The sequence below is a fragment of the Sturnus vulgaris genome, chromosome 16, assembly GCF_052056855.1.
Source record: "Sturnus vulgaris isolate bStuVul1 chromosome 16, bStuVul1.hap1, whole genome shotgun sequence".
In the NCBI taxonomy this organism is placed as follows: Eukaryota; Metazoa; Chordata; class Aves; order Passeriformes; family Sturnidae; genus Sturnus; species Sturnus vulgaris.
The window spans coordinates 15,974,527-15,999,889 of NC_142258.1; the positions used below are offsets into that span (position 1 = coordinate 15,974,527).

Here is a 25,363-nt window from a genome sequence, read left to right on the forward strand (position 1 = left end):
TTCCCAAGCACAGCTTTGGGCTGCAGAGCCTCTGCCTGAGCCTCTGGGAGGGTCATGGCTGCACTCCTTGGCTGTACTCTGGTGCCATAGGCTGCTGCTGACTGATTTCAGACCACACAAACAGCTCTTGGGTGGTGCTGGGTACAGACTTCAGCTGGGGGAAAGTGGAGTGTGTTTGTTCCTGCTTTGCAAACCTGCAGCTGGCTGCTGCTGGGCAAGGTTAGATAAGGCACCAGGTCTGTCGTGAACCTGGGGGTGCACCTCCCATTGCTGACACAGCTTTAATCCATGGCCTGCATGTTGAGCCACCTCCCTTTCTGTGCTTAAATGTCCTCCAGAGTTAGGGCTGTGCCCTCCATGTGTCACTGATTGAAGGGTTTCTGACTGGGCTCACCCTCCTGACCCCTCAGCCATGAGATGAAGGAGGCAGGTCTGGAATCCCATGGGGAAAAGTGCAAGCCTAGCAAGCCTCATCCTCCCAGCCTGCTTGATGCTGGATCTTCTGTCCCATAAATGACTGGGAGTACACATTTTTGATCTGTGAGCATTCCAGAGCAGCACCAGCCTTGGCTGCACCAGCTCAGCAGCCCAGCTGGCTGCAGCCAGAACTCTCCCACTGGCAGTGGCTGGGCAGTCTGTTCCTCTTCCTTAAACATCCTCCTCATGCTGAAATCCTCCTCCTTGAACTTCTCTGGGTTTATGTGAAGACCCGCTTTTGCCCCCTCTCTCTGTGAAGCTCTTGGCTGTGCTGCAGAGAGCCAATCCCTCTCCTAGAACGTTTATTTTTTCTTTTGCATCCTTACCTGCTGCAGGAACCTGAGTATGTATGCCATACTTGGCACACTCAGCTTGATGATGCTCTGAATTCAAGCCCAAGAAAGACTACAACTCAAGTGAGTTTGGCTGCTCACTGTGAATCCAGCAGAGCAACAACTTGTCCAGTTTTGTTCAAGTGATCTTCAGGGCTGAAACTCCACAAACTGCTGAGCTGGGTCCAGGTATACATCCAGTCTGGTGTCTTATCCATGGACTTCCTGCATGGCAAGTCACACCTGCCTTAGGATAGCCCTGCCAGCTCCAGCAGCACAAAGCCAGTGGCTGTGGGGCTCCTGCTGAGCTGTGGCACCCTGCAGTCTGGGTTCTGGCAGCCAGCTGGCATGAGAGGTACATCTGCATCAGTCCTTGGCACCCCCAGAGCTTTGCCACGAGCAGCTGTGTCTCTGTAGTGTAGCACTCTGCAGCCACCTGCTCCCCTCAGCTGGACAACAGGATAGCCCTTGGGCACAATGCAACAGTGGAACTGGGCTTCCACAGCTGCAGGACTTCCCCATGGCCACACTCAGACCAAGTTATTGGGGAAAGAGGCAGCAGTGTCTCAGAGATCTATTTTTCCCCAGGTTTGGCTGCCTGTTTCACAGAACCAAGGCAGCGAACTCCAGCACTGCTTCCCACAGGGAAGGGCTGTGGTGGGGCTGGACCCCTGCTTGGGAGCAGAATCCCCCCCCAGTTAGCCACCATTCAGACAAAGCCAGAGGAAAATGGACTTCAGCAGTTCCACAGCTCACAGAAATACTTGTGGGTGCTCCTGTAAGAATCTGCCTAACAAACAGTCATAACCTCTCTCTCAAGTTCATTAGGCTTTTCTTGCACTCCAGAACACCAGCCACAGCTCCTGCAGGATACTGTGCTCTTGTGGGGCGAAGTATTTCCCAGAGTCATGGCTTTCCTTGCAGCCCACCGTGCGTTGTGCCCCAGGGTTGACTCCAGCTCGGAAAATGAACTCGGCAGTTCAGCTGAGTTCAACTTAAGGACTGCAGAGCCATAACTCCTAGAATTCCTGAGGGTGTGGGTCTCCTCAGGATGGCTTTCTTCCCTAATGAGCAATAATAGACTCATGAACAGATTTTTGAAATTGCAGAAGTGGAAACCACAGGAGGCATAACTGACTCACTGAGGAAATTTTATTAATGTGTTCAACAGAGCCTTGGAGTGGAGGCAGGGGCAAGTTAGGGCTTTCCAAGGAAGTGTGAGAGCACCTCTCCAGACCAGCTGCCTGCCTTGTGCTCAGCCCTCTGACAGTGTTGGAGACGCCTCCAGCTCTAGCCAGTCTCTTGGGGAGCATTTCTAGCCCATACTTAGGAGGGAAATGGGCTACTCCTCTGGTTGGTGGGAGCAGATGTTTGCTCCAGCCTATCCCCTGGGTCAGAGCAACCTCCAGCTGGGTCAGATCTAGTCCTGGGCTGTCCTGCTTGCAAAGAAGAGGGTCCAGGGCTGCCCAAAGGAAGTGGAAGGGCAGGTGCTTATCCTGTAAACCAGCACAAACACACTCCAGGCAGAAGCTTTTGGCCTGATTTGCTCATGACCTTCGCCTTGGTCCATCCCTCAGATGGCGAGAGCCTGCTTGCCCAGGCTGGATCTGTGTTTCCTTGTACACACAAGGGTTCACTCCAGTCAGCTCCTGCCCTGCCTTTACACTGTTTTTTTCAGGCATGAGATGATTTTAAGGGTTTAATATTTAATCTGCACTCTACTGAAGAGGAGAACTTGTAGAGGTTATAAGAGCCTGGGAGATGGCTGCTCAAGCTCCTTATCCTTCCCAAGCACTGTGCACCTCCAGCCTGGGAGCTTTTCAGAAGGACACCGATGTGAAATCCAGGGATGTGAATCCATGTGAAAAGCCGCTTGCCAGGTATGAAGGGAGGATGAAAGGCACATGATGAACACACCCCTCCAGGCAGGAGAGCTGCACTGCAAACACAGGGAAGAGGGAAAATGGGGAAGTTTTGAACTTCTGGGCAGTTTTCTGCAGACATACACTGCTCTGGGCAGGAGCAGCCATATCCAACAGTGAGCCCTTGTGGCTACAGGCACTGCCACAGCAATGGCGGTCCCCCTTGTCACGCTAAGGCTTTGGGACCAGCTCTGTTCCTCCTTATGCATTGGATAAGGGTCTCCTTTCTCCCAAGGCTGCAGAAATGGGGTTTATCCAACAGGTCCCACTTGATGCCTGGAGCCAGCCACTATCCTCTGTGGAGCAGCCCTGCCCTGGCCCCTGCAACCCTAGTGTTCTCCAAAGGACCTTGTCCTGAGCCTGTCCTCCCTGCTTCTGGTTCCTCACTGTCACCAAAACAACTACAGATGGATCTGTCCCGAAAGCACTTCGGGGCCAAAAATCCCTATATCCCAATCCCAAATGTTCCCTGCTGCCATTTCTGCAGGCTGTGCCATCCCCAGTGCTGCCTTGGTGAGATCCAGCACATGGAGCTGCCACCTCCCACCAGCAGCCTCAGCTGGGAGCTGTGAGCCTGCAGCTCCCGGTGAGTAGAGAGATCTCCAAGGGCTGCTGCAGCAGAAGTTTTCCTGCAAGCATGGAAATGGGAAGGGAGGGCTGGACCACGAGGATAAGTGTCCAGGGAACAAGCAGTAGCTGGAGTGAGCCAGTGCCTCAGCAGATATTACTAATACACATGTACAGGCATTCTGAAATCACAGACTATTCCTGAGCTCAGCTTCCCCGTGTGGTCCTGACTGTGTCAGCTGATGGGAAAAAACCTCTGTGTGGAAGAAACGGCTGTTCTTTGGAAAAGCCTGGGACTGTGCAGGCCATCCCTCGCCTCTGGGGTCAGCCAGCCTGGAGCCAGCTGTATGTGAGGAATGGGTGAGGACAGAGCCTGGAGGGAAGATGGAGGAGGGACCAGACTGAGATTTGGTTGAGATGTTTGGCTGGGTGGAGGCTCTCTGCCCTGATCTTAGATACGGGGCTGCAATCTAATCAGAGTCCCCCTGTGTTGAAGAGAGGTGTCCTCCCTTTGCCATCACACACCAAGTGTCCAGCCTCTTTCTCACTCCAGGGAGAGGAGCGTGTTTGGAAGAGGAGAGTCCAGTGCAGGACCAGGCTGTGAGGACGTAGTGTGGCTTCACTCATCCCAGCTGTCTCCCGTTTCCATCAGGGACTAGGGTGATGGTGTTTCCCCCTTTCCCAAAAGGAATCACAAAGCTGGTTTTATGCCCACTGTAAAACCTCTAGTTTTTTTAAACCCTCAAAGCAGTGCTGGAAAACACAGTGCTTGATTGTCACTTTTATTGTTCCCTGGGCTTCAGACCATGTCTGTCCTTATCTCTGGCTTTCTGAACAATGCCTAAACTTTCTGAGCTAATAAACAAAATATATAAAATCAGCTTCTTTTAATCTGTTCAACATATGCTGCCTTTTGATTTCTGCTGTGCTTAGGGGATATGGTAGAAAGAGGAACTAATTGTTTTCATATCTCCCCCACATCTTTCCACTGAGTCTCCTCTCCCTGTTCCCCTTTCCTGAGCCAACATCCTTGTATGACCTTTCGTCATCTGCAAACATCTCTCGCCCTTTTCATCTGCAGCCACTGAACTTTGCCATCTTGACTGTGTCTTCTCCAAAACTCAGTGATTAATGCAGCCATGGCTCTGCCCCAGCAAGGAGCCCAAACTGAAGCTGTCTCTGCAGTAGGCAATGCCTGCAGAGCCTGTGACAGCTGCCTGTGATCAACAGTGGCCAGTGACACCTTGTCTGTACCAGCCCTGGTGTGGCCACAAGCCCAGGGCAGTGACCATCCCCTGTGCTGGACACTGCTGAGGCATCTCCAGTCCTGGGGTCAGTTCTAGGGTCCTCAGAACAAGAAGGACACTGAGGGGCTGGGGCATGTACAGGGAAGGGAACAGAGCTGGGGAAGGGGCTGGAGCACCAGGAGAGGCTGAGGGAGCTGGGAAAGGGGCTCAGCCTGGAGAAAAGGAGGCTCAGGGGGAACCTTCTGGCTCTGCACAACTCCCTGACAGGAGGGGGCAGCCAGGGGGGTCGGCGTCTGCTCCCAGGGAACAGGGACAGGATGAGAGGGAATGGTTTCAAGTTGTGCCAGAGGAGGTTCAGATTGGATAATAGGGAAAACTTCTCCATGGTTGGGGTGGTTGGCACAGGCTGCCCAGGTAGTGATGGAATCACTATTCCTGAAAGTGTTCAAGAAACAAGTAGGCTTAGGGTATTTGGAGACATGGTTTAGTGGTGGCCTTGGCCAAGCTAAGGTAATGCTTGGATTCAATGATCTCAGTTGTCTTTTCCAACTTAAACAATTTCATGATGGATGGGCAGCCTAAAAAACACTAGAAAACAGAGGACTGGGCTTTGGAAACCCTGCATTATGCAGATCTGCTGCTTTGGTGGCATTGAGGTGAGTAGATCCACAGCACACGGTAATTTCTCCGATCAAATATAATCTTTCTTGGGTATTTCAGCTCTGAGAGCAGCACATTTCCTGCCAGCAGTGGTGGTCATGGGCTGAGGCCTGGGATGCACCTATAACACAAATGTGAATGGCCAGCAGGAACCTGCAGGTAACCAGCTGCTCCCCACTCTACAGAATATTTGAACAGGAGCCTTTGGGGGTCTCTGAATTTCCCTGTGGTGTGTTCTCTTTGCTAGGACATGTCTGAATAAGGCCGTTTTTGACTAGGCATGATGGAGCTACCTTCAAAGGAGTTGTTGGATGCTACACTCGTGGTTGATGATGAGTGTAGACAGAGGAAATCCCAATCAGCCTCTGGCACACAGGAGAGAGGTGAAACAGCCCCAGACTGCGGTCTCACATGGGTCTGCCTCCACTTTTCCTGGCTACAGCAGCCAGAGACATTCAGGGCTCAGTCCCCTTTGCAGTGTGACAAATCCCAGCCTTGGGGCTGGGCTGGTGGCAAAATCTGCAGTTTTTTCTTCTCTGTCCTGCCAAGGCAGCTCTAAAATACCATCTCCTGGGGCTGGATATGTCCCTGGCTGCAGGCACCAGCACTTTGGTCTCCAGAGGCTTAGAGGAGAAGGCAGCACGTGAAGCCAGAGATAAGGCAGACCTTGAGAGCTCAGACCAGCATACTCGGTCTCTGGGTATGAATTTTGGGGTTGGGTGAGCATTTCTTCCAACCCAAAAGGAACATAAACTTCCTCCCACAGCCGCAGGTTTTTCTGCATTCTTGTAGTCTTGCTCCTTCCCAACTTGCTCGTTCCAGAGGAGGTACCCATGCTTTTGGAAAACAGGCTTTGGTCCCCGCAGCCGTCAGCGAGTACCGCGGGCTGCCCGTCCCGGGCGGGGCCCATGTAAGCAGATGTCACCTCGTCCCCATGATTAGCCAACTCTTCCCCATGATTAGCCAACTGTTCTCTCGCCACGGCGTGGGGGTGGAGAGGAACTGCCTGCAAGGGAGACGCCAAACCCAGGAAACACAAAAATTATGCTTAAAATAAAGAGGTCTCGTGCTTTACTGCTCGGCAGCAGCTCCAAGGGCAGCCAGGCCTCGGTTTTCTCCAGCAAACCGAGCAAGGAAACAACAGCCTGAGAGGGGAATAACCGTAACAAAGGAAACACATTCCTTCTGCCTTTCAGTTTGTCTTTCCTCAAACAAAGCGATAACCAAGCGCTAGTTAAGTTGGCCCACCCACAGCATTTTAGGTTGAGTGATCCTGGGCAGCAGGGACATGGCCAGGAAAGGCACCGGCTGCCACACCCTTTGTCCAACACTGGGGCAGGGAGGTAAGGCCGTGGGATGTGCTGCCTCACTGTGAGCTCACGGGGGCTGCCAGGGGTCAGAGCACAGCTCCCGTGGTCCCCCGGCCAGGCAGGGTGAGACTGGGGCACTGCCAGCACCCACACTCAGAAATACGTCTGCAGAAAAATTGGTCACCCCAACCCATGCACTGAAGTATTGATGAGGACAAACTGACCCTGTTTTGGCAGATTTCTTCACCCAGTAAAAAATATCCTTCTCTGATTGTATTAGTCAAGCCCAACAGAGTGTGTGCAGGAGGGGAGCAGGAGGTGGGGGTTACACTGCATCCGTGAGCTGCAGAGGACCGGAGCTCCAGGGACTCCTAGACAGCTGCCCCTGGCACCAACACCATCTCAGCCTCATCTCTAGTTCTTGAGGGGTCCATAGGATGGGAACCCTGGAGGAGAGGCTGGCATGGCAGCATGGCAGAGGTGATGCTCCGTCAGAGTGCAGGAGCCAAGGCAGGAGGAGCCAAGCACAGCAGCTGTGTAGGAATACCTGGAAAGTGCCAGAGGGATTGGATTTAATTTGCTAATTGTAGTGAGGACTCTGATACGAGCTGAACCAGGCGGGGAGGGGAGAAGAGACTCCTGCCCTGGTGCCTCTCGCAGCAGTAGTTCTTCAGCACCTCGTGCTCAGCAGCTCTGCAGGAAGGTGCTTTTCTGCCAGCCAGCCAAGGGTTTATCTCCCTTTCTACCTGCCAGGGCCAAGGGAGAGCTGACAGCACAGAGAAGAAGCAGCTTGTGGGGGCAGAGCCATGGCACTGTCCCAGCTTAGTGACAAAGGATACATTGGGAGCAGCCCAGCACATGGTTCTGAAGCAGCAACAAAAAGTTTCTGCCCTCACCAGCCCAGACTTTCTCCCCAAAACTGAGTGTAATGACCCAAAATCATCCTTCCCTTCCTTGATGACCTGTGGCTGCCTATCCTCAGCATCTGCCAGCAGCTCCATCCTCAAAAAGACTGTGGCAACCTGGGCTTGGATTTGTCTTGCCACATCCTGTCCCCAACATGCTCCTCTCCCCATGTTCCCAGGGCATCTCCCACAGCTGGAAAACACAGCAGTTTAAAAAATATTTTTATACAACTTTAGCCAGGTTTGTTTACCTTTGCCCCGGGAGAAGGGAACTGAAGCTTCTTTCCAGGACATTGTTGCTCTAGGTGAGGTTTGTACCAACAGACTGGGAGTACCCACAGATACCCAGAAAGATAAAAGGCCATCAACCGAACATCAGCGGAATATCATCAGCCATCTACGAGCATCTACCCCAGACTCTGCCTCTGGCTGAATTGGAGACATCTCCTCCAGAAAGAACTTGTAAAAAAATCTAAGAACGAAGATCTAATTAACATCAGAGGCAAGGAGATTCAGATCCGGTGGGAAACTGAATACTGCAGATTACTGAACTCTGGACCAATGAACTTTGAAACAGTGCATTTCTATGGGTTTTGACTGTATAAAGTTTGGGGGAAATCTTGTAAAAGAATGCGTCATGAAATGATTCTCTCTGCACACCTGGGCTTTGGGTGGATGAGATGATTTCTGTGGTACACCCTGGCCAGAACAACATCCTGGCCAGATAATAAAGTAATGCCTTGATTCTCTAACATAAAAATGTTGTTGAAGGGTGTTTGCTTTTCCCGCAGTGTCGGTGACACCAGGGCAGCAGGAGAATATCCACAGGCAGGAGAGTCCCAGTGGCATTCCAGGCTGGTTCCAGGCTCTCTCTTTGAGGTGGTGTCTGCCATGGCTGTGGGAAGATAACAAATACTGCCTGCACCCACAAACCTCTGGCAGGAAAAACCCATGGCTAGAAGGCCCCAGTGCCGGACTAACCCAAGCACTGGTTTTGTACTTCTCTGGGTGTCTCTGCAGGGAGCCCTGGAGCACAGCCCACACATGGCTCCCAGCCACCAAGCACCCTTTCCATGCTGCATCGTCATCTCATCATGTCTCCAGCATTGCCTCACCAAGATATGCCAGCTGTTCCAGGCCCCCATTTGCAGACTAGCTTCCCAAAAACCAGGGGTGGAGTGTGGTGGGAGGCTGGTGTGCTGGCTCTCAGTGTCTGCTTCCAAGAGCCCTAAGATGCAGTGTAGGGACAGGCTCCGTCCTGGGAAAACCATATTGGCTCCTCCAAGAAATACAAACCCTGTGATTACGGACTGAAAATCCACAACAGCACTGCAGGTGCAGCCAGCGGGTTACTAAAGGATACCAGGGTGGAAGAAGGCATCCCATGCAGAGCCCACCTAATGCCCAAGAAATTCCTGCCTTTTCCATTGGTGAAGGTAGAACTAGACAGTGATGCCACAATGGAGAGAATCTCCCAACCCAGCAGCAGGAGCCGCACGACTTCCACTAGTAACTATGGTAACCCAGAGCAAATAAATGCTATTTTGAAACCACGGGCAGAACCTCCTCGTGGGAAGCCCTGGCTGATCCCCACTGCCAGCTGAGTGCTGGCAGCTAGCATGGATGCCCTGTGGAAGGAAGGATGAAGACCAGCCCCCACAGTGTGTGGTCCTGGAGAGGCCCCTGACAGGGCATTTCAGGAAAAGGATGGCAGAAAAAACCCAGCTTCTCTCCACACCATTCCCAGGAGCTGAAGAAACTGTAGGAACACGGATGTTTTCCCAGCTGCATTCACACAGAGGCATGGTGTGAGAAAGGGGAAGATCAGAGGGCTTATATAGGATAGGAAAGTCCTGGACAGTGAGAAGGCAAAGGGATTAGATCAGGGTAGATGAGGATAGGATAGGATAGGATAGGATAGGATAGGATAGGATAGGATAGGATAGGATAGGATAGGATAGGATAGGATAGGATAGGATAGGATAGGATCAGAGTCCCCTGATTGCCTCATCAGGAAGCCCAGCACTGAGGAAAAGAGGCAAGAGGTAAGAGCTCAGGGTGGGCATCAGTTAATTAAGACCCAAATAGAGCAAGAGAAACCCCATTTGCAAATAGCCCAAAGCCCTGACCTGGGGAGGGAGGAGGAGCCAGAGGATGGGCCCCCAAGGCCCGTGACTCCTGCTCTGTGATTTCAGTGAGACCGCAGGAGACACTGAATGAGGAAATGCTCACAGGGTTTGCCCTGTGGCTGGCCAGTGCTTGATGCTGAGGCTGAGGGCAGTGCATCCACTACCAGGCCTGCATTTCTCATTCCTAATCCCAGCACCAGCTCAGCTCCACTGAGTCTATCAGACCTCCAGACTGAAAGTCCACCTGGGCTTGTCCTGAGCTGAGCTGAATTTTTAACACCTTTATACCAAATTCCCTCGTGGCACCCGAGGGCCAGAGCATTCCCTGCCAAAGCAGCTCTGTCCTGCAACAGTGCAACTCCATGCTAGCACCTCTGTACCCAGACCTGTCCTGGAGGGACAGGGTGCTCCCAGCTGGCTTTCCAGACTCCTTCCACCTTGCTCTTTATGACATAGGCAAAACTGCCAGCATTGCCATGGCTTTTAAAAACAGATGTTCTGGCGAATAGCTCTCCAACTTGCCAAAAACCAGCTGGGTCAGGGCAAGTCAGTAGACCTGGAGTCCCATATGTCAGCATGGAGCAGCCAGTGTCCAGCTCTTGCTCACTGGAAGCAGCTGACAAAAGCTGGAGCCCTCTGAAATTGCTCTCCAGAATGTTTGGTCCATGCACAGACAAGGCCCAGGGCAGCAGGAGAGTCATCTGCCACGAGGCCACTCAGAAAATACCCCCCAAAAGGTGGGGTACCTATCGCCTGCACCTGCTGGAAAGCCCACCTCATCCCTCTGTTCCTTCCTTGGCATAGCAACAGGCAACCCAAACTCCTTCTTAGGCTGGGTTTGGTTTGGTGTGGTGTCATGCCATGCTGTGTGGTGAACCCAGCTCACAAGAAAAAGGCAGAACTGGAGGTGCCACCCTCATGTCCCCCTGGTGAACGTGGGCGCGTTGGTGCCAGCCTGGCAAGCACCTGGCACCGGAGCAAGGGGGTGAGTGCTGGTTGCTGTGGGAACAGGAATTCGGGTTGTGCTGCATCCAGACTCTGGCTCTTTGCCTTTGATCTTCTGTTTGCCTCCCAGCGTGCATTGAATTTTGTTCCCTCCTTCTGTTACCCTTTCCCTGAGGAAGAAATACCCCTGCACCTCCACGAGGCAGAAGCAGAACTGCCATGAGAGTCTTGGTGTCCCCCCGAGGGGTGGCAGAGGGACAGTGACATTCTAAGGAGGGCTGGGTGTGTGCAGCCACCATGGGGCCAGAAGAGAGCCAGGTCTGACTGAGGCCCCCTAACCAAGGATGCCATTGCTCACAGGCCTGCAGGGGCCAGGTGGCGCAGCTGCAGCAGCAGTGCTGCTGATGGTGGCAATGCCACAGTGCTTTCAAACAGCACTATTTTGGAAAGGACTTAAATTGCTCTTAGGTACTTTCTGCAACTCACCAGGCATGACAGGGAGCCGGGCGAGGACACATGTGCTGTCACTAGTGTTCAAATAGTCATTCCCCTCCTCTGGCCTACGTGGGCTTTGTGCATCCTGTCCATTCACTCCGCCAATCACAGCCACACCTGGGCCACCAGTATGACTCCACAGGCATCTCAGGAGGATGCTTGGCACACTGTCCCTCCATTGGCCTGGTCAGTCCAGGGTGGTCTGGAGAGAGTGAGGAGGACTGGGCAGTTCTAGGTGGGTGAAAGGAGGTGGATGCTTTCATTTTCAGAACCCAGACCTTTCCTCTGTGCAAACCCTTAGGAGTGCTGGCACAAGGATGTGCAGTGGAAACCATTCTGACTCCAGCATGACCTGCATGGCTCCACTGGGTAGGAGGAGGCCGAATAAATACATGCCGCAGGGAAAATGTAAAATGCAACGTCTTGAAAGGAAATTTTGTTGCCAAGAGCTTTAAAAAATATCCTTGCTGTGAATCAGCAATTTCAGGTGAAGCCCAGACAACTTATTGGACCTTTAGTGCTGGAGAACTGAGACCCAGAGACATTGAGTGAGTCCCAAATGAGGAGCATGGGGAGGAGGAGAAGGAAGGAGAAGAGGACTTGGCTCGAGGTGCTTGACCACAATGCAGGGGCAAGAAGACTCCCAGCATCCTGCAGTTCCAAAGGGTGGAGGGAGGGAAGCTCGGCCCTCAGGCCCCACTGCTCGGCTTCTCCAGAGACACGGCATCCCACGGCATCACAACTCGTGAGATCCCAGCTACAAGGAGGCTCTTTGTGCGCCGGGATGGCCACTCGCCGGCAGATGGAGTGAGAAGTGGGGCTGGGGCCCGATGATCTGTGGGAAGCCACCAGCCAGCTGTGGCTGTGGAGCTGGCACAAGAGGAGAGGGCAGCGTTCCGGTGTGTGCAGCTATGGACCCGCTCCTTTGGCAGGGGGAAGAGCATCCTCTAGGGCCCCCTAAAATCCACCCTGGGCCCTGGGTCCCTGCTCCAAATATTGATGCTGGTTTGTTGGTGTCCTTGGGGCTTTGAAGCTCTCATCCAACAACACAACAGCACCCAACACAACAGCACCCATCACACACAGATAAATTCCATGAGGCAGATATCTGGGCTCATCCCTGGCAGCCAGGATGCCCATGCCACTCTCTGCCTGGGCTCTGCACCCTGCAGGGTCCCCTCACTGCAGCCAGGCCAGGCGCAGTATTGGGAGAGATGTCCACTCCAGGTGAAGGCTGGTGTCAGCATGGCTAGACTCAGCCCAGGTGAGCACCAGGAAGTGCAGACCTGAGAGCCAGGGTGGGACGAGGCACAATGGGCCAGGCTCTATCTCCCCTCATGTGCCCAGATCTCGTGAATAAACTGGTAATGATGCCAGTGGCCTGAGCGGTGAGAAATTCATCCAGTGACAAATTGCCCTGGTCCCTAGAGGCAGAGATTGTCCCTGTGGTAGTGAAAGGTTAATTTGAGCTGCTGGAAACACTGCTAGCAGTGACAGCCACCACACACAGTGGTGACAACGATGGCCAAACTGACAAAAAACATGTCTCAGGGTAGGAAAGCAGTGGTGAGGGGACTGGTGATGGTGGTGGCAGTGAAGATAATTGTGGTGCTGGTGGCAGTTATGATGGTGGCGGTGGGGTTGCTGGTGGCAGGGATGGCATTGATGCTGCTGGTGGCAATGATGGCAGTGGTGGTACTGCTGGTGACAGTGCTGGTAGCACTGGTGGTGGTGACAGGGGCAATGTGCTCCACACATGGGATGCACAGCCCCTGCACCCATCTCTGCCAGGGCTCAGGACAGACTCTCCCTCTGTGGCTCTGACCCCCAGCCTGCTCCTCCTCTCTGTGCCTCCAGCCAGCCCCTGCCATGGGCCATGTGCTGGATGTCCCCACAAAGACATGGTGACAGTCTTCCACAAGACAGTCTCTCTCTCAGAACCAGTGTGCCCTTATACCAGTCCCCAGCACATGCCAGCCACCTTTGCCCACTGCAGTGCTAGAGCCCTTTGTGTTCAAGCAGCAGCAAGGAATTTGCCAAAGTAAATCCTGTCCTCAGCTACCCTGTGGGCTCTAACAAGGCTGAGGTGTCCAGAAAAGTGGCAACACAGGGGAAAAGACCCTTGAGTAATTAAGAGATCTGGTGCTTTGGGACATGGAAAGCTCAGCCGGATTTATGGCAGCAGGAACTGTTAATGAACTTCCAAATCCTGGATAACAGAATGGCATCAGCCACCCTTCCAGGATGGGCTGTAGGAGCATCCACCTGGGATGTTTTGCGATGGGGTTGGCTCAGGGGAGTGCCTGCAGGAGAGAGCATGTGGTAGAGCCTATGGAGGGACGATATCATGGTTCAGACCCAGCCCACCCGCTCTCCTCCGGCCCGGGAGAAAGGATGGGCCAGAGGTTGGTTGTTCAGATCCAAGGGAGCAGGATCGATGGATGGGATGGGAGTAGAACTGCAACAGATGCTACTTGTATTGGACCCTGGGAGGATGTGGAATGCAGGGGTGGGAAGCCCCTAGAGGGGACCCCAAGCCAGGAAGGCTCCATGGGGGCAGCTGATGCCTCATGGGAAGCACATGACAGGTCACCACAGTTCAGGCGACAGGGCTCTGACACGGAACGGGGCACAGCATGCAGGCAAAGCAGAGGGCAGGCGACTCATGGCACACAGGATGGGCTGTGGAGGACACGGCACCGGAGTCATGGCACATGGGACACAGGACATGGCACGGGGAACATGGCACATAGGATGCATCGTGGCGGATGCGGCAGCGGAACACGGCACACGGACACGGGGGTACGGAGAGCCGCGTCCTGGGGTCAGGTAACGTGGACACGGCCAGGGCGAAGCTGCAGGGACACGACACACGGACACGACTGAGGGACAGGACACGGGGACGTGACACGGGGACCTGACACACGGACACGACACACAGACAGGACAGGGGCACAAGACACACGGACACGACACGAGCACCCCCGGCCCGGGTCAGAGCCAGCGCCGAGTGGGCGGGGCCGCGTCGGGACACGCCCCTTATGCTAATGACAGCTGAATCACGCTCAGCGGACCCCAGCCGCTGGGCAGGACGGGCTCACCCGGGCGGCGCGGAAGGGGGAGCGAGGGCAGGGGATCAGAGCCGGGCTCCCGGCGCGGCCAAGCGCCGCCTCGGCGCGCGCGGGGGAGCCCGAATACCGCTGGGCCTCGCCGGCGGCCGCGCCGATGGAACGGGACCGGGGCGCAGGGGAGACAGTGAAGAGCGTGCGGGCGGGCAGGCGTCCCCCCTGCAGCCCATGTGGTGTGCGCCGAGGGCGGGGCGGGCGGGGGCGGTGGGTGCGATCACGTGACGGGCAGGCCACCGCCATTTTGTCCTGCGGAGACCGTATTTAGGGCGCAGCGCGCGCGCCGCTGCCACTCCCGCCGGGACGGAGCTTCTGCACCCCGGGCCTCGTCGCCGCGCACCCCCGCCCCAGCTTCCCTCCGCCCCGCCTTGCTCCCGGCGCGCCTCCGCCATTTTGTGGCATTGCCCGCCGAGGACCGACGCCGCGGCGGAGCTTTCCGCCTGTCCCCCGCCCTCTCGTGCTCCCATTCTAGCGGCGCCTCGGCCCGGCCCTCGCAGCCATGTCCTCCGGCTCCAGCCCCGAGTACGCCTCCTTCTTCGCCGTGATGGGCGCTTCGGCCGCCATGGTCTTCAGCGGTGAGCACCGACGGGCAACTGGAGGGGCCTAGGAGAGGGTGGGGAGGAGGGGGAGCATAGTGTGGGAGAAGCGGCTCCTCTCTCCCCGTCACTCATCTGCCCCGGCGGGGCGCCATCGGTGGCGGGGGCTGGAATTCTTCGGGCCCGAGTGGGTCCCCTCTTCCCCCCCCCTTCCCCCCCCCCCCCCCCCCCCCGCTTCATCCGGGCTCTCGGGGGCAGCGGAGGGTCCGTGCCGGTGACGTCACCGCCGGCGGAGCCCCCAAGGCCACGTGACTGCGGCGGCGCCGCCCGGGCCGTCCCCCCCCCCCTCCCCCGGGCAGCGGGTCGGGGTCTCCCCGGTGGCCCCGCGGGGCGGGGAGGGTGTCGTGTCTCTAGGACTCTGCCTGCCCTGGCCTCCGCTGTGGCGGCGCTTCTTCCACTGTGAATGGACGCGGTTGGTGCTTAAGCCATTCCCCAGATAATACAATACCAGTTTTTAATGGGATTAAACATGAATGTACGGTCGTTTGGCGGCTAGTCCGCCTTAGAGGCGTTAATGCCATTGCAGGCAATGGACGGGCTCCTGAGCTACTCCGTGGAACGGGGATGTCAGGGCACGGGGAATGCCCTGTTCCATGGCCCTCCCTCTGCGTCTCCAGGCAGCGAGCTTAGTGCGGTGTAAATTGGGTCATCCTGCGGCACTGCTCTCCCCACTGAAGGAGCTCGTATGTAGGGACCATAAATGCTGGTTTACACCAGAAGGCCCGTCCTTTAGTGCCTTGTCTCTTAAAGCCTTGTTAAACCTCCTGCAGAAGGCGACTGCTGTTCCTGCACAGCGTTTGCTGGTCCCTGATGGGTGCCGACCTGCTATTACCTTTGGGATGTAACATGGGGAAGGCTTCAGCTGTTTTTTTCCCAAATGCAGGTGTCACAGTAATTGGGAACAAAACAAGTAGGAGTTAATCTGTTTTTCCCAGATTCTAAAGGCGTAGTCCGTGTCTCCACAGATGTGAACATACTGACTGGTCTTCATCTCCCACCTCATTTGGCTCCTTTCTAATACTGAATTGGTTGTAGCTCATGCTTTGAAAGTGCTCTTGAGGTGCTTGGGATCTCATTGTGTTAATATCGGCTCTGGGATGGTGGCTGGGTTTGCAGGATGGATTTGGGGAAGCTGCTCTTGATTGATGAGTGTGGGAGATGAAATCATGTAAAGAGCCAAGTGGACAGTGGATTAAAACTAGTGTTTGAGAGTAAGCTGTCTAACCATGCTGGTTGACCATCATGGACTGGTTCCACACCAGCCATGTTTGTGACTAGTTTTTGATAAAACAAAAGCTTGGTTGGCTGTGTTCAGTCTTGCTTAGTTTGTACCTGGTGGCAGGATGCAGATGTCCATGCTGAGGGCAGTCAGTGGCCTGCCACCTTTCATTTCAGACACTTACTTATGCTTGACCGGTAAGAATTTTCCTGAAAACTCAGTGGTTGAAATACCGTAGGAGCTAGAGTTGGGACCTACCTGTCACTTGACTACTGAAGATAATGGAGGAAGAAACTAAGACCTAGTTACTTGTTGGGGAAAAAAATAGTCAGCAGTTCATTGTGTTTTGCAGAATGGTACTAAATAGTGAGCTTTCTTTTTCCAAGGAAGGAGTTGCTGGTTTCCTCTTGCAGAATGGATTTTTGGAAGCAAAAGAATATGGCTGTCTGGCTTTAGACACCAGATTTGTAACATGTGAGTGTGCTTCAGCTGTAACATCAGTGAGGGATGCAGACTTGAGTCAGTGCTTTAACAGCAATTTGGAGTGGTGCTGGCGTGTCTGAGCCAGCAGGGAAGCCTTTCCTAGAAGCTGCAGCATGACAGCATGGTGCTGTGGGATTGCAAGGGGAAGGTTTGAGTAAGGGAATGTGAAGTTAGTGCATAAGCTGTATTGATGAAGGTTTGATATGCATCATGTTGCAGCTGGTTTGTGAGAGGTCCTTGATGCAGAATCTGTGTCAGGTAATCCTGGATTCAATGAGCTCAGAGCTCTTTCTTGACCTCAGTGATGTTGTAGTACCAGCAGATCTGAGCCATGCAGATACTCCTGCCAGGGCCTGTGATGGGTTCAGCACAGGTTATAGATACTGCTGATGGGAAATTGTTCCTCAGATGTGACTGTTCAGTGAAACGGTTTGTATTTTTAAGGCAATATAGCAGAGGTATCAACATAGGATAAACTAAAACTTGCAGTATTGTGTAGCTTTTGTTACAGGCATGTGGTATCACAGCATGTTCTGATGTTAGTTAAAAAACAACACCCTGGTTTTGAAGTAAGGAGCTAAATCTGGACAAGCCGTGTAAAACCCAAAATTGTCCTGGATCAGTGTTAATTACTGCAGTGATGGTGTCTGACTCATGCTGTATCTAAAGATCACATTCTTGTGGCGCTTATAGTTCCAGGACATGTTTCTAGTAAATATATTCAGGTTCTGTACTGTCCAGGCTAGTTTGATGTGAAAACAAGCAACTTGGAGCAGTCCTGTGTGATGTGTGAGCATTACTTGCTGATGGTAAATAGATAGCAGAACTTGTTCTGGTCAGCCAGAGACAAAAGCAGGCTCTTGTGACCTTGGCCGTCTTTGAGCCTGTCTGGTTATTTGCAGATTACAACTTGGTCTCATTGCTGCAGTTCCTTATTTCCCATGACTGAAATGTAGTGGCTCAGGTGCTGTAGAGTGATTCAATTATTGTAGCTTTTTCATGTGATTTGAGCACACCAGAATGGACATGTGTGGTGTTGGGCAGAGCTGTCTGGTTCTGTCTGCTGGTGCTCTGTGCAAAGCTATCACAAGTGTGCCCACTGTGCCCTCCGTGGTGAGAGGAGTTGTCCTTAGGCCTGAATTCTAGCTGGACATTCGGTGCCTTTAATACCTGCTGCATTGTCAAGCAATTGGAAAATTCCTCATGAATTAGCCAGCAGTATTAAATTAGTCCTGTGTCTTCTCATTTTTGCTGCAGAGCCAATGAAATAATACTTTTTTTTTTAAACTAAGGCTTCAGATATTATAGCAGTTGGTTGACTTTTAAGGGACCTCCATGGTGAAATAGCTGGCTTAGAACATGAAGTTTGATGCAGCTGACAGCCCTGCACAGTCCGATTCTGGAAGGTATCAGGATGATAAACAACTTGCATCCTCAAAGACAAATGACACCTGTGCTTCCCAAAATACTGTCTGAGAGGTGGGGAGGTGGAACAGCAGAGCTGCTTGCAGGTAAAAATGAAATGGCAGAGTGCAGCTTAAGCTAGTTTTCTGGTCCAAATGAGGGTGCTTGTGATGTGGGCAGGTATGCGAGCTACCAGACAGTCTGCAGTAGAGATTAGCTTAAGCTTTCATCCTTAACAGCAGGTAAAGCAGTGGATGGCTAAGACCTAAGTGCTGTGACAGAAGTGAAGTAGGCGATATTTCTACAGCTTGAGATTGGGGGAAGGCATCTCAACAAGGGCATAATTTCTTCTCAGTAAATGCCAGTCTTGGGAACATCTGAAAATGAGATGGATCATCAGTATAAACCATTGACTCTGCAGAACATGGCTTAAGCATTTATGCTGCAGTTTGTACTGTGGCTTCCTGATGGTTCCCTGTGTCACCCTGGTGTCTCTCTACACAGCCTGCAGGTGTTTCCCCTCTGGTGGGAACACTGGGAGCAGCAGTGGACATGGATGAATGCTGCCTCAGAACCTCTTGGTCAGCTTCCTTTTTTCTTTCCTTAGAACTGCCCTCTTCCATCTCCAGAGCCTGACTGGTTGCACACAGACGTTGCAATGTGAACAGCATCCCAGTCTGACCAGGCTGTTTGGTACTCCTTGAAGCAATGATTTACAGCAGTGTGTGCTTCTCCAGTGAGGCATAAGTGACTGCACTTGCTTCCTTCAGACTGAATCCTGTAAGCACGAGGCTTTGGGTCAGGCTGCTCTGGCCATGGGAGTGTCTCCTGGGTGCAGGCAGGGGACCTGGGCTGTCCCATGCCACATTAATGGGGCAGCAGAGCTGTGGGTGCTGCTGAGTGCTCTGACCTCCCCTGAGACCTGCTGGTTGGGAAAGGGTCTTGCTAAGTCGTGTAACACACTGGTCTGCCAGTCAGTACCTGGAATACACTGGTCACCCAGTTTGTGAAACTGGTCATCTTTAAGGTGTTGGAAGGGAGCCTTTATGATGATAAAGATACGTAACAAGTGACTGGATACAAACAGCTGCTTTGCTTCTTGCAGAAGGACAAGCCTCTGCTGGTATAAGTGCTTTACCAAACTTATAAAATCAAAGAGCTCTGTGTGCTCTGTCAGACAATCCAGAGTGCCAATTGGAGCAGCTGTTGGGCAGTTGACTGGCAGATCCTTTATTTTCCTTGGACTGCTGCTATTACAGCAACATCTCAGGGAGCTGGTGGTTTTAAGTTTTCAGATTCACTGACCCAAGAGTACAAGTCCTGCCAGTCTTGAAGAGTTTTTGATAATGCTGTAGGCTGACAGTGCCAGGCCTGGTGGAAATACACATACCCTTTCATTGCATTGTGGAAGAACAAAAAGCTGTCCCTAATCTTGAAACAGGTGACTCACTAAAAGGTTCAGTCTACAGCTTCCTGTAGGGCAGCTTTGCTGTTTACCCCTCGGGTTTTCATTGAGGAACAGGCTCCAGCCAGTGTGATGGGAATTTGCATAAGCTCCAGTACAGTTCCCCTAATGCAGATTGTCTGTTCTGTGCAGATGCACCTGGGCAGAACAAGAGTATCCATTACTGTAACCTGAGGTGGAGCTGTTCAGTGGTGGGGTGGGAGGGGGCAGGGCCAGCCTGTGGGAAGGAGCCTGTTTCTTGGGAAGTGCCCAGGTTTCTGGCATGGTGAAGCAAGGACTGCACTTGACCTGCATGTTGCCTCTAACATTTCTCTAGCCTTTTAAGAGCAACCTGCTCAGGGGTGAATGGATGTTGGTGAATTGGTGCCTGTCTGCTCCCAGGGGAGCCTGCCTACTACGAAGGGCAGCCCATTTGATAATGATGGGTTTTAAAAGACTCCAGATGCAAGTGCTTGTCCCAAATGGTTTTTCATGCTTGCTGTGATGGTAACCAGTGATATCCTAATTGGAAATAGTACTTTTTTACTAGCTCACTTCTAATGCAGGGGAATTCTGCATATTAGTGCTCTGGAAATCTGTTTCATCATGGTAGGACATGGAAGGAATCCCTGTCTGTGGAATGGACCAAATGCTCCTGGAGTGTATGTGGCTGTTTCTGAGTCTGTCTGAATGTATCAACTGGTGAAACTGGATCTCCTGACTTGGAAAGCTCCTCACAGCCCCTTTCTTTATCAAGGAGGCGACTTAGGTATCTGATTTAACTGTAAGGTTACTCTTCTTGGTGTGTGATCTCGCTGAGCAGAGTCACCTGCTGGAGCTGGAAAAGATTGGTTCTGATGCTGGCAGAGCCCTATGGAAAGCTGTGGCCAGTGGCAAGACTACAACCAGTCTTCAGTTTTTGACACTACTGCCTATCTGGCAAGTGATTGTCTAGTTTATACTTGATCCTGGAGCTGCACAGCCTCACTTCCTCTATCACTTTTAAAGGGACAGATATGGTTCGGTCCCAGGCGGCATATCTTCAGCCCTGAGGGGAGGGCACTTTGCCCCCAGGAACAGTACATAAATCAACTCTGGGCTGTGAGTTCAAGGAGTAAATCAAGTATTTCACAAAGGAGTTAACCTTTAAAACAGGCTTACTGGGAGTAGGTGGTCTTGAGTGATGTGCATTGCACCTTCTTTGTATTGTAACACCATTGAACTTCCAAAAGGCACAATTTCTGGTTAGAGTCCAGCATGGATTCCTTCTCTGGTGAACTAGATATATGCAGTGCTTCTCCACCTGCCAGGTAAATGTTTTGATAGGTTTACCTCCTTTAAGGTAGTGTTTGGAGCTTGCTTGGTCTCTGTGTTAGAGGTGGGGGAATTGGATGAGCTGATACCAAAAACTTAGTCTTGGTGTGTAGCAGAGATACAGCTCATGCCCAGTTTCCAGTGTGTGCCACAGAGATGTCCTCAAACCCTGTTCACCAAGATTTGGGAAAACATATCCTTCCAGTCAGTCAGGGATATTTAAATGTAGCATATGAAGTCTATGTGCTTCAGTTGTTCAGAGCTGCTGCAAGGTAGAGGTGAAGATGTGCAGAAACATTATACAGGTGTTCTTAGCCCAAAACTGAGTGGCTGTGCCACTAGAGGCTGGGTCATGGTGGGAAGCAGGTATGGTCTTTGCCACCTTGTCTGTAATACTGGGATAATGTCAAAGATGCAAGGACAGCTTGCCAGGCTATTAAAGCGCTGCAAGATTGCCTTGTAAGGTGCTGGAGATGTCTCTTGTTTGGGGAGGTGGTAAAGGCTTCCTTGGAAGCAGATGTGCCAAGATCTGAAGCTCTGTGGCCACCAGTGAGAGTTCAGTAGAGCTTCAGTGACATCGAAGACTGCCATGTGAAGACAGTAAACATAGGCTTTCTATGGAATTGTCTAAAACAAGTTCAAGACATAAGATCTGGCCTCTTCTGAGCCAGAACCTTTCTCCAAGGAATGATGTGGAGTCATAATTTTGGAGTTGGTTTCTGTTTCAGTGTGTCTGATGAAGCTGCAATGGCACATTTATCTCCAGGACCAAAGCATAGGCAAATGGGTTTTCTGTGCATCAGTTCAAGTGGTCCAGCTCTCAGCTGTATTCTGCCGGGGTAGGCAGATGTGCTATGTTGAGCCTTGCAGTGTGGACTCTAGGAGGGCACAAACATTGGAGTTCCCCTTGGGACTTTGGGATTTTGGCTCCTAAGCAGGGTCATGGATGGCTGCTGGGGTGTGCCCTGCTGTGGAGCTGGCCTGGGAAGATGTTCTGCTATCAATGGTGTTTGAACAGCACCTCTTAACTCATCTTTGTAGTAGGACTCTGGGCAGGTCACTTCCTCATCCCTTAGGGGAATAGTCCTGGCTGTCATGTGACTCTTGGTTTTGCACAATCCTTCCTTGTGCTGACTTAGCTATTCTAACTGCAGCCTAGTGAAAGACACGGTATTTGTGGATGTGTCTAATGCATTTTCTTTCTCTTCCAGCCTTGGGAGCTGCATATGGAACAGCAAAGAGTGGAACAGGTATTGCAGCCATGTCTGTCATGAGGCCTGAGCTGATCATGAAGTCCATCATCCCTGTGGTCATGGCGGGTATTATAGCAATCTATGGCCTTGTAGTGGCAGTGCTCATTGCCAATGCCCTCTCACCTGAAATCACGCTATTCAAGTAAGTTGCTGCATCTGGCAATTCTGTTTCAGACTGTCTTGTCACTGTTTGATGCTCTGTGTGTGGGTGGTTTTGGCTCAAGGCCCCTGGAAGGGCTGGCAGTGTTAAATGCTGCTGGGCTAGGCTTAGGAGAACAGGTTGGATTCCAGCTGTTGTGCTGGGTGCCTCAGCCCTGGTGGAACTGTACTGGCTGTCACAGATCAGTCGGGCATCCTGCTGCTCATGTGATGGGGCTGTGGCTTGAAAGAAGCCATGACCAGGCAGCATTGGGATAGGAGGCAAAGCTTGTGTCATGATGCCAGACTCTAGACCTGGAGGCACAGGTGTTTCCAATACAGTCCAAATAGTTCTGCTGTTGCCTGGGAAATGCAAGTGAATAATTAATATTGCTTTTGCTTTATGTGCTGGTAAAATCGATCCTTGAGCTGTACATTGGGCCCCTGTAGCAGCTACAGTCTGCAACTTAATCTGTTCTTGGCTTCTGACAACAGCTGGAACTGGTGTGATTGAACCTTCTTGGAATTAAACAGTGCTGCTGAACTGTGACAGATGTGTTGCTGTACAGGCTGTACAGCAGTGTGCTTGCCTAACGAGACATGGTCTAAAAGAGCAGATACAAATGGTCCTTTGCAATTACCAGGTGGCCAGACACTGATAGGGACTACTGCTCAGAACTGCTCTCCTTCTTGAAAAACCAGATTATTTCTGTCCAGTTTCTGCAGTGCAAGACACCTGGATGTGCTGTGGCTGTATATAAGGTTGCTAAAGGTTGGAGATAAGCAGCTACTAACAGGCTGCACAGCACTGTGGGTCAGGCATTGCTGCAAGTGCTAGTAAGTGCTGCTCTGACAGCACACTGAGCCTGCTGGTGGCCATATGAACCCAATAACTCAGTTTGCTGTATGAGCCACACGTGAACATCAGGTGAAGATCCTTCACTGCTGCCTGTTTCTTGAAGTATCAGAGTTGGGAGTGTCAGTAAGCATCTGCTTTGAGACACATTGGACTTGTTGAAAGAGGTAGGGGGCTTAAGTCTGGGTGTCCTGTTCCTTGCCACTGAAACTCTTCCATCTCTGTCCCACAGGAGCTTCCTTCAGCTGGGTGCTGGCTTGAGCGTGGGTCTCAGCGGTCTGGCTGCTGGCTTTGCCATCGGCATTGTGGGCGATGCAGGTGTCCGGGGCACAGCACAGCAGCCCAGGTTATTTGTGGGGATGATCCTCATTTTGATCTTCGCTGAAGTCTTGGGTCTCTATGGCCTCATTGTTGCCCTTATCCTCTCAACAAAGTAAATGTTGCAGTATGATGTAAAGAGATGTAACAAATCTACATTTAACAAAAAAAAAAAAAGCTCCAGAATGAAAATGGTTTCTCCAATGTGTACAGTTGTCCCAATTTGGTAGTTGATCTCTTGTAAATGCACAATATATGTTAGTGACTCGTCTGTCCTGTGTGTACTTCAATATTAACTTGGATGGGCTGCTCCAAGCCTGCTGCATGGCTTGGGGTGGCCTGTGTGCAATTTTCCACCCATTGCTGTTAGTATTTTATGTATAAATATGAACTAGAAATGTAATTTTTTCTCTTCACTGGATGTTTATTTATAAAAGACTTGACATGTTCATACATCTATGGAGCAAGGATTTTCAATTTCCCATGCTATATATATTAATCTTATATATAGGTAGATTACACTGTGGGGTCAATTGTAAGTGCAGAGAATTCCTTGGATGTAATTTTGATTCTAAAGATTGCTGTAGTGTCCTGGTATTGGAGTATGAGAATTTTGTGTTTTATTACAGCAACTGTTCGAAACACTCCTGTGTTTCAGTGGTAACTGCATATGCTCCGGCATCAGTCGTGCACCCAGTGTTGGGTTACAAACTTTACCATGTTTCCAAATAAAACTTCCTCACTACATTGCTGTAATGAGTCCCTGGCTCTGATTTCCAGCTGTTGCTGCTGCTCCTTTGGGAAGAGGGAGTGAGGTTACTGAAGTGACTGGGCAGCTTACTGGAGTGATGCTGCCAGCTCTGCCACAACTTCTTCTTTCTCCTGGGCCATGGCAGTGTGATTCCCAGCTGCTGCGATGGGTGATATTTGTGGTGAGCAGGGATGCAGGGCTGTGCTCACCTTGATCACATCCGGCTCAGTGTGGTGCTCTGTAACCAGGGGTCAAGGAGCTGCAGCCTGCACCAAGGGCCAGGGAAAAAGGCTGAAGCCTGTGATCAGGTGGGAAGCTGCCTTGTCAGGAAACAAGCAGCCTGTCCTTGTGCTGGCCCTGCAGAAGCTGAGCTGCTTGGAAGCTGTATTGTGAACAATAATTGCCTCTGAAGTACCTCAACAATAGTCTCATCAACAAAATGGCTTCAGTCAAGAACTTGTATTTTTATCTTTTGAATCACAGGACCATTTCAGCTGAGAGATTCTGCTGCTGCAGCTACTGAGTGTTGGAACAGCCTCCTCTGGCCTGAGGATTTGAGTATTGCCAAGCTTATATGGGAAATGTGTGTTGGACCCTTTCGGTGGTAAAGCTTGGTCCCAGTTAGCACTGGGAAGTCTGTAGCTTGGAGAGGAGAGCCAAATTTCAAGTCAAAATGTTACTACTCAGACACCTGGTCCTAGCCGTGCTGATGCATGTGGAGGGATGTGTCACCTGGCTGGGAATTAAAGTCGTGTGTGTGCATGTGTTTCACCACTGTGTACCTTTTCAGTGAATGGTGCAAGTACCATGAAGAGCTGTGGCCAGAACATAAGAAATTTACTGAAGCTGTTTGGAGCTTCTAACCTGGCAAGGGTGTTTCCCAGGCCTGGGGCTGCTCTGTGCACCTTCTGGGCATTCAGGAAACTGTAGCTATGAGCCAGTCATCCTCTCAGGGACAACAATAATTTTTAACAAAGGAATGGGCTTATTTTTTTGCTGTTTGCTAAAACACTGATCTCTCAGCAGCCTGGGTTGGAGTTGGTTTTGCTTAGGAAGGGCTTTGCCTCAAGGCACTAACCAGAGATGGTGGGGCTGTACAGAGGTGTAAACTGACTGAAGGAAAATCCTGTGTGCCTGCTGAAGCAGTGGCCAGGGGAAGGAGAAATTCCTCATCTGAATAGTTTTGATCATTCTTTTCATCAGCAAAAGTAGTAGACTAAACATCATCTGAATTAGGCTTTCCCCAGAGGTCATAAAGGTTTACAAAATCTGTAGGTTAATTGTATCTCACACTGACTGCAGAGGGGCCTTCCTAGTGCAGTGTGACAGCTTGCAGCTGGGGCGTGAATCCCAAAGCCAGACTCTGGAGAGGATGCTGCATCCAAATTGCAGTTCTGCTGAGAGGAATTGAATTTGGCAAGTCAAATTGTGTGGGAGGATAGGAGAGGGTCCTGGCTGGGCCTGCAAATATGC

At 51.8% G+C, this 25,363-nt stretch overlaps 1 protein-coding gene across 1 annotated transcript; it reads left to right on the top strand.

Moving 5' to 3' along the window:
* Positions 1 to 14,405: 14,405 nt before the first annotated feature.
* Positions 14,406 to 23,886, top strand: ATP6V0C (ATPase H+ transporting V0 subunit c). The gene is made up of 3 exons (XM_014890247.2): positions 14,406 to 14,689; positions 21,786 to 21,969; positions 23,054 to 23,886. The coding sequence occupies exons 1-3, from the start codon at positions 14,614 to 14,616 to the stop codon at positions 23,256 to 23,258; spliced, it is 465 nt and encodes a 154-aa protein (XP_014745733.1). The 5' UTR covers positions 14,406 to 14,613; the 3' UTR covers positions 23,259 to 23,886.
* The last annotated feature ends 1,477 nt before the right edge of the window (positions 23,887 to 25,363 follow it).

Excerpts from the sequence above, each read along its gene's own strand:
- ATP6V0C (XM_014890247.2), top strand. The coding sequence starts at position 14,614 with ATGTCCTCCGGCTCCAGCCCCGAGTACGCCTCCTTCTTCGCCGTGATG. Across the intron at positions 14,690-21,785 it reads GGCCGCCATGGTCTTCAGCG|CCTTGGGAGCTGCATATGGA; the intron begins GTGAGCACCGAC and ends TTTCTCTTCCAG. Across the intron at positions 21,970-23,053 it reads CCTGAAATCACGCTATTCAA|GAGCTTCCTTCAGCTGGGTG; the intron begins GTAAGTTGCTGC and ends TCTGTCCCACAG.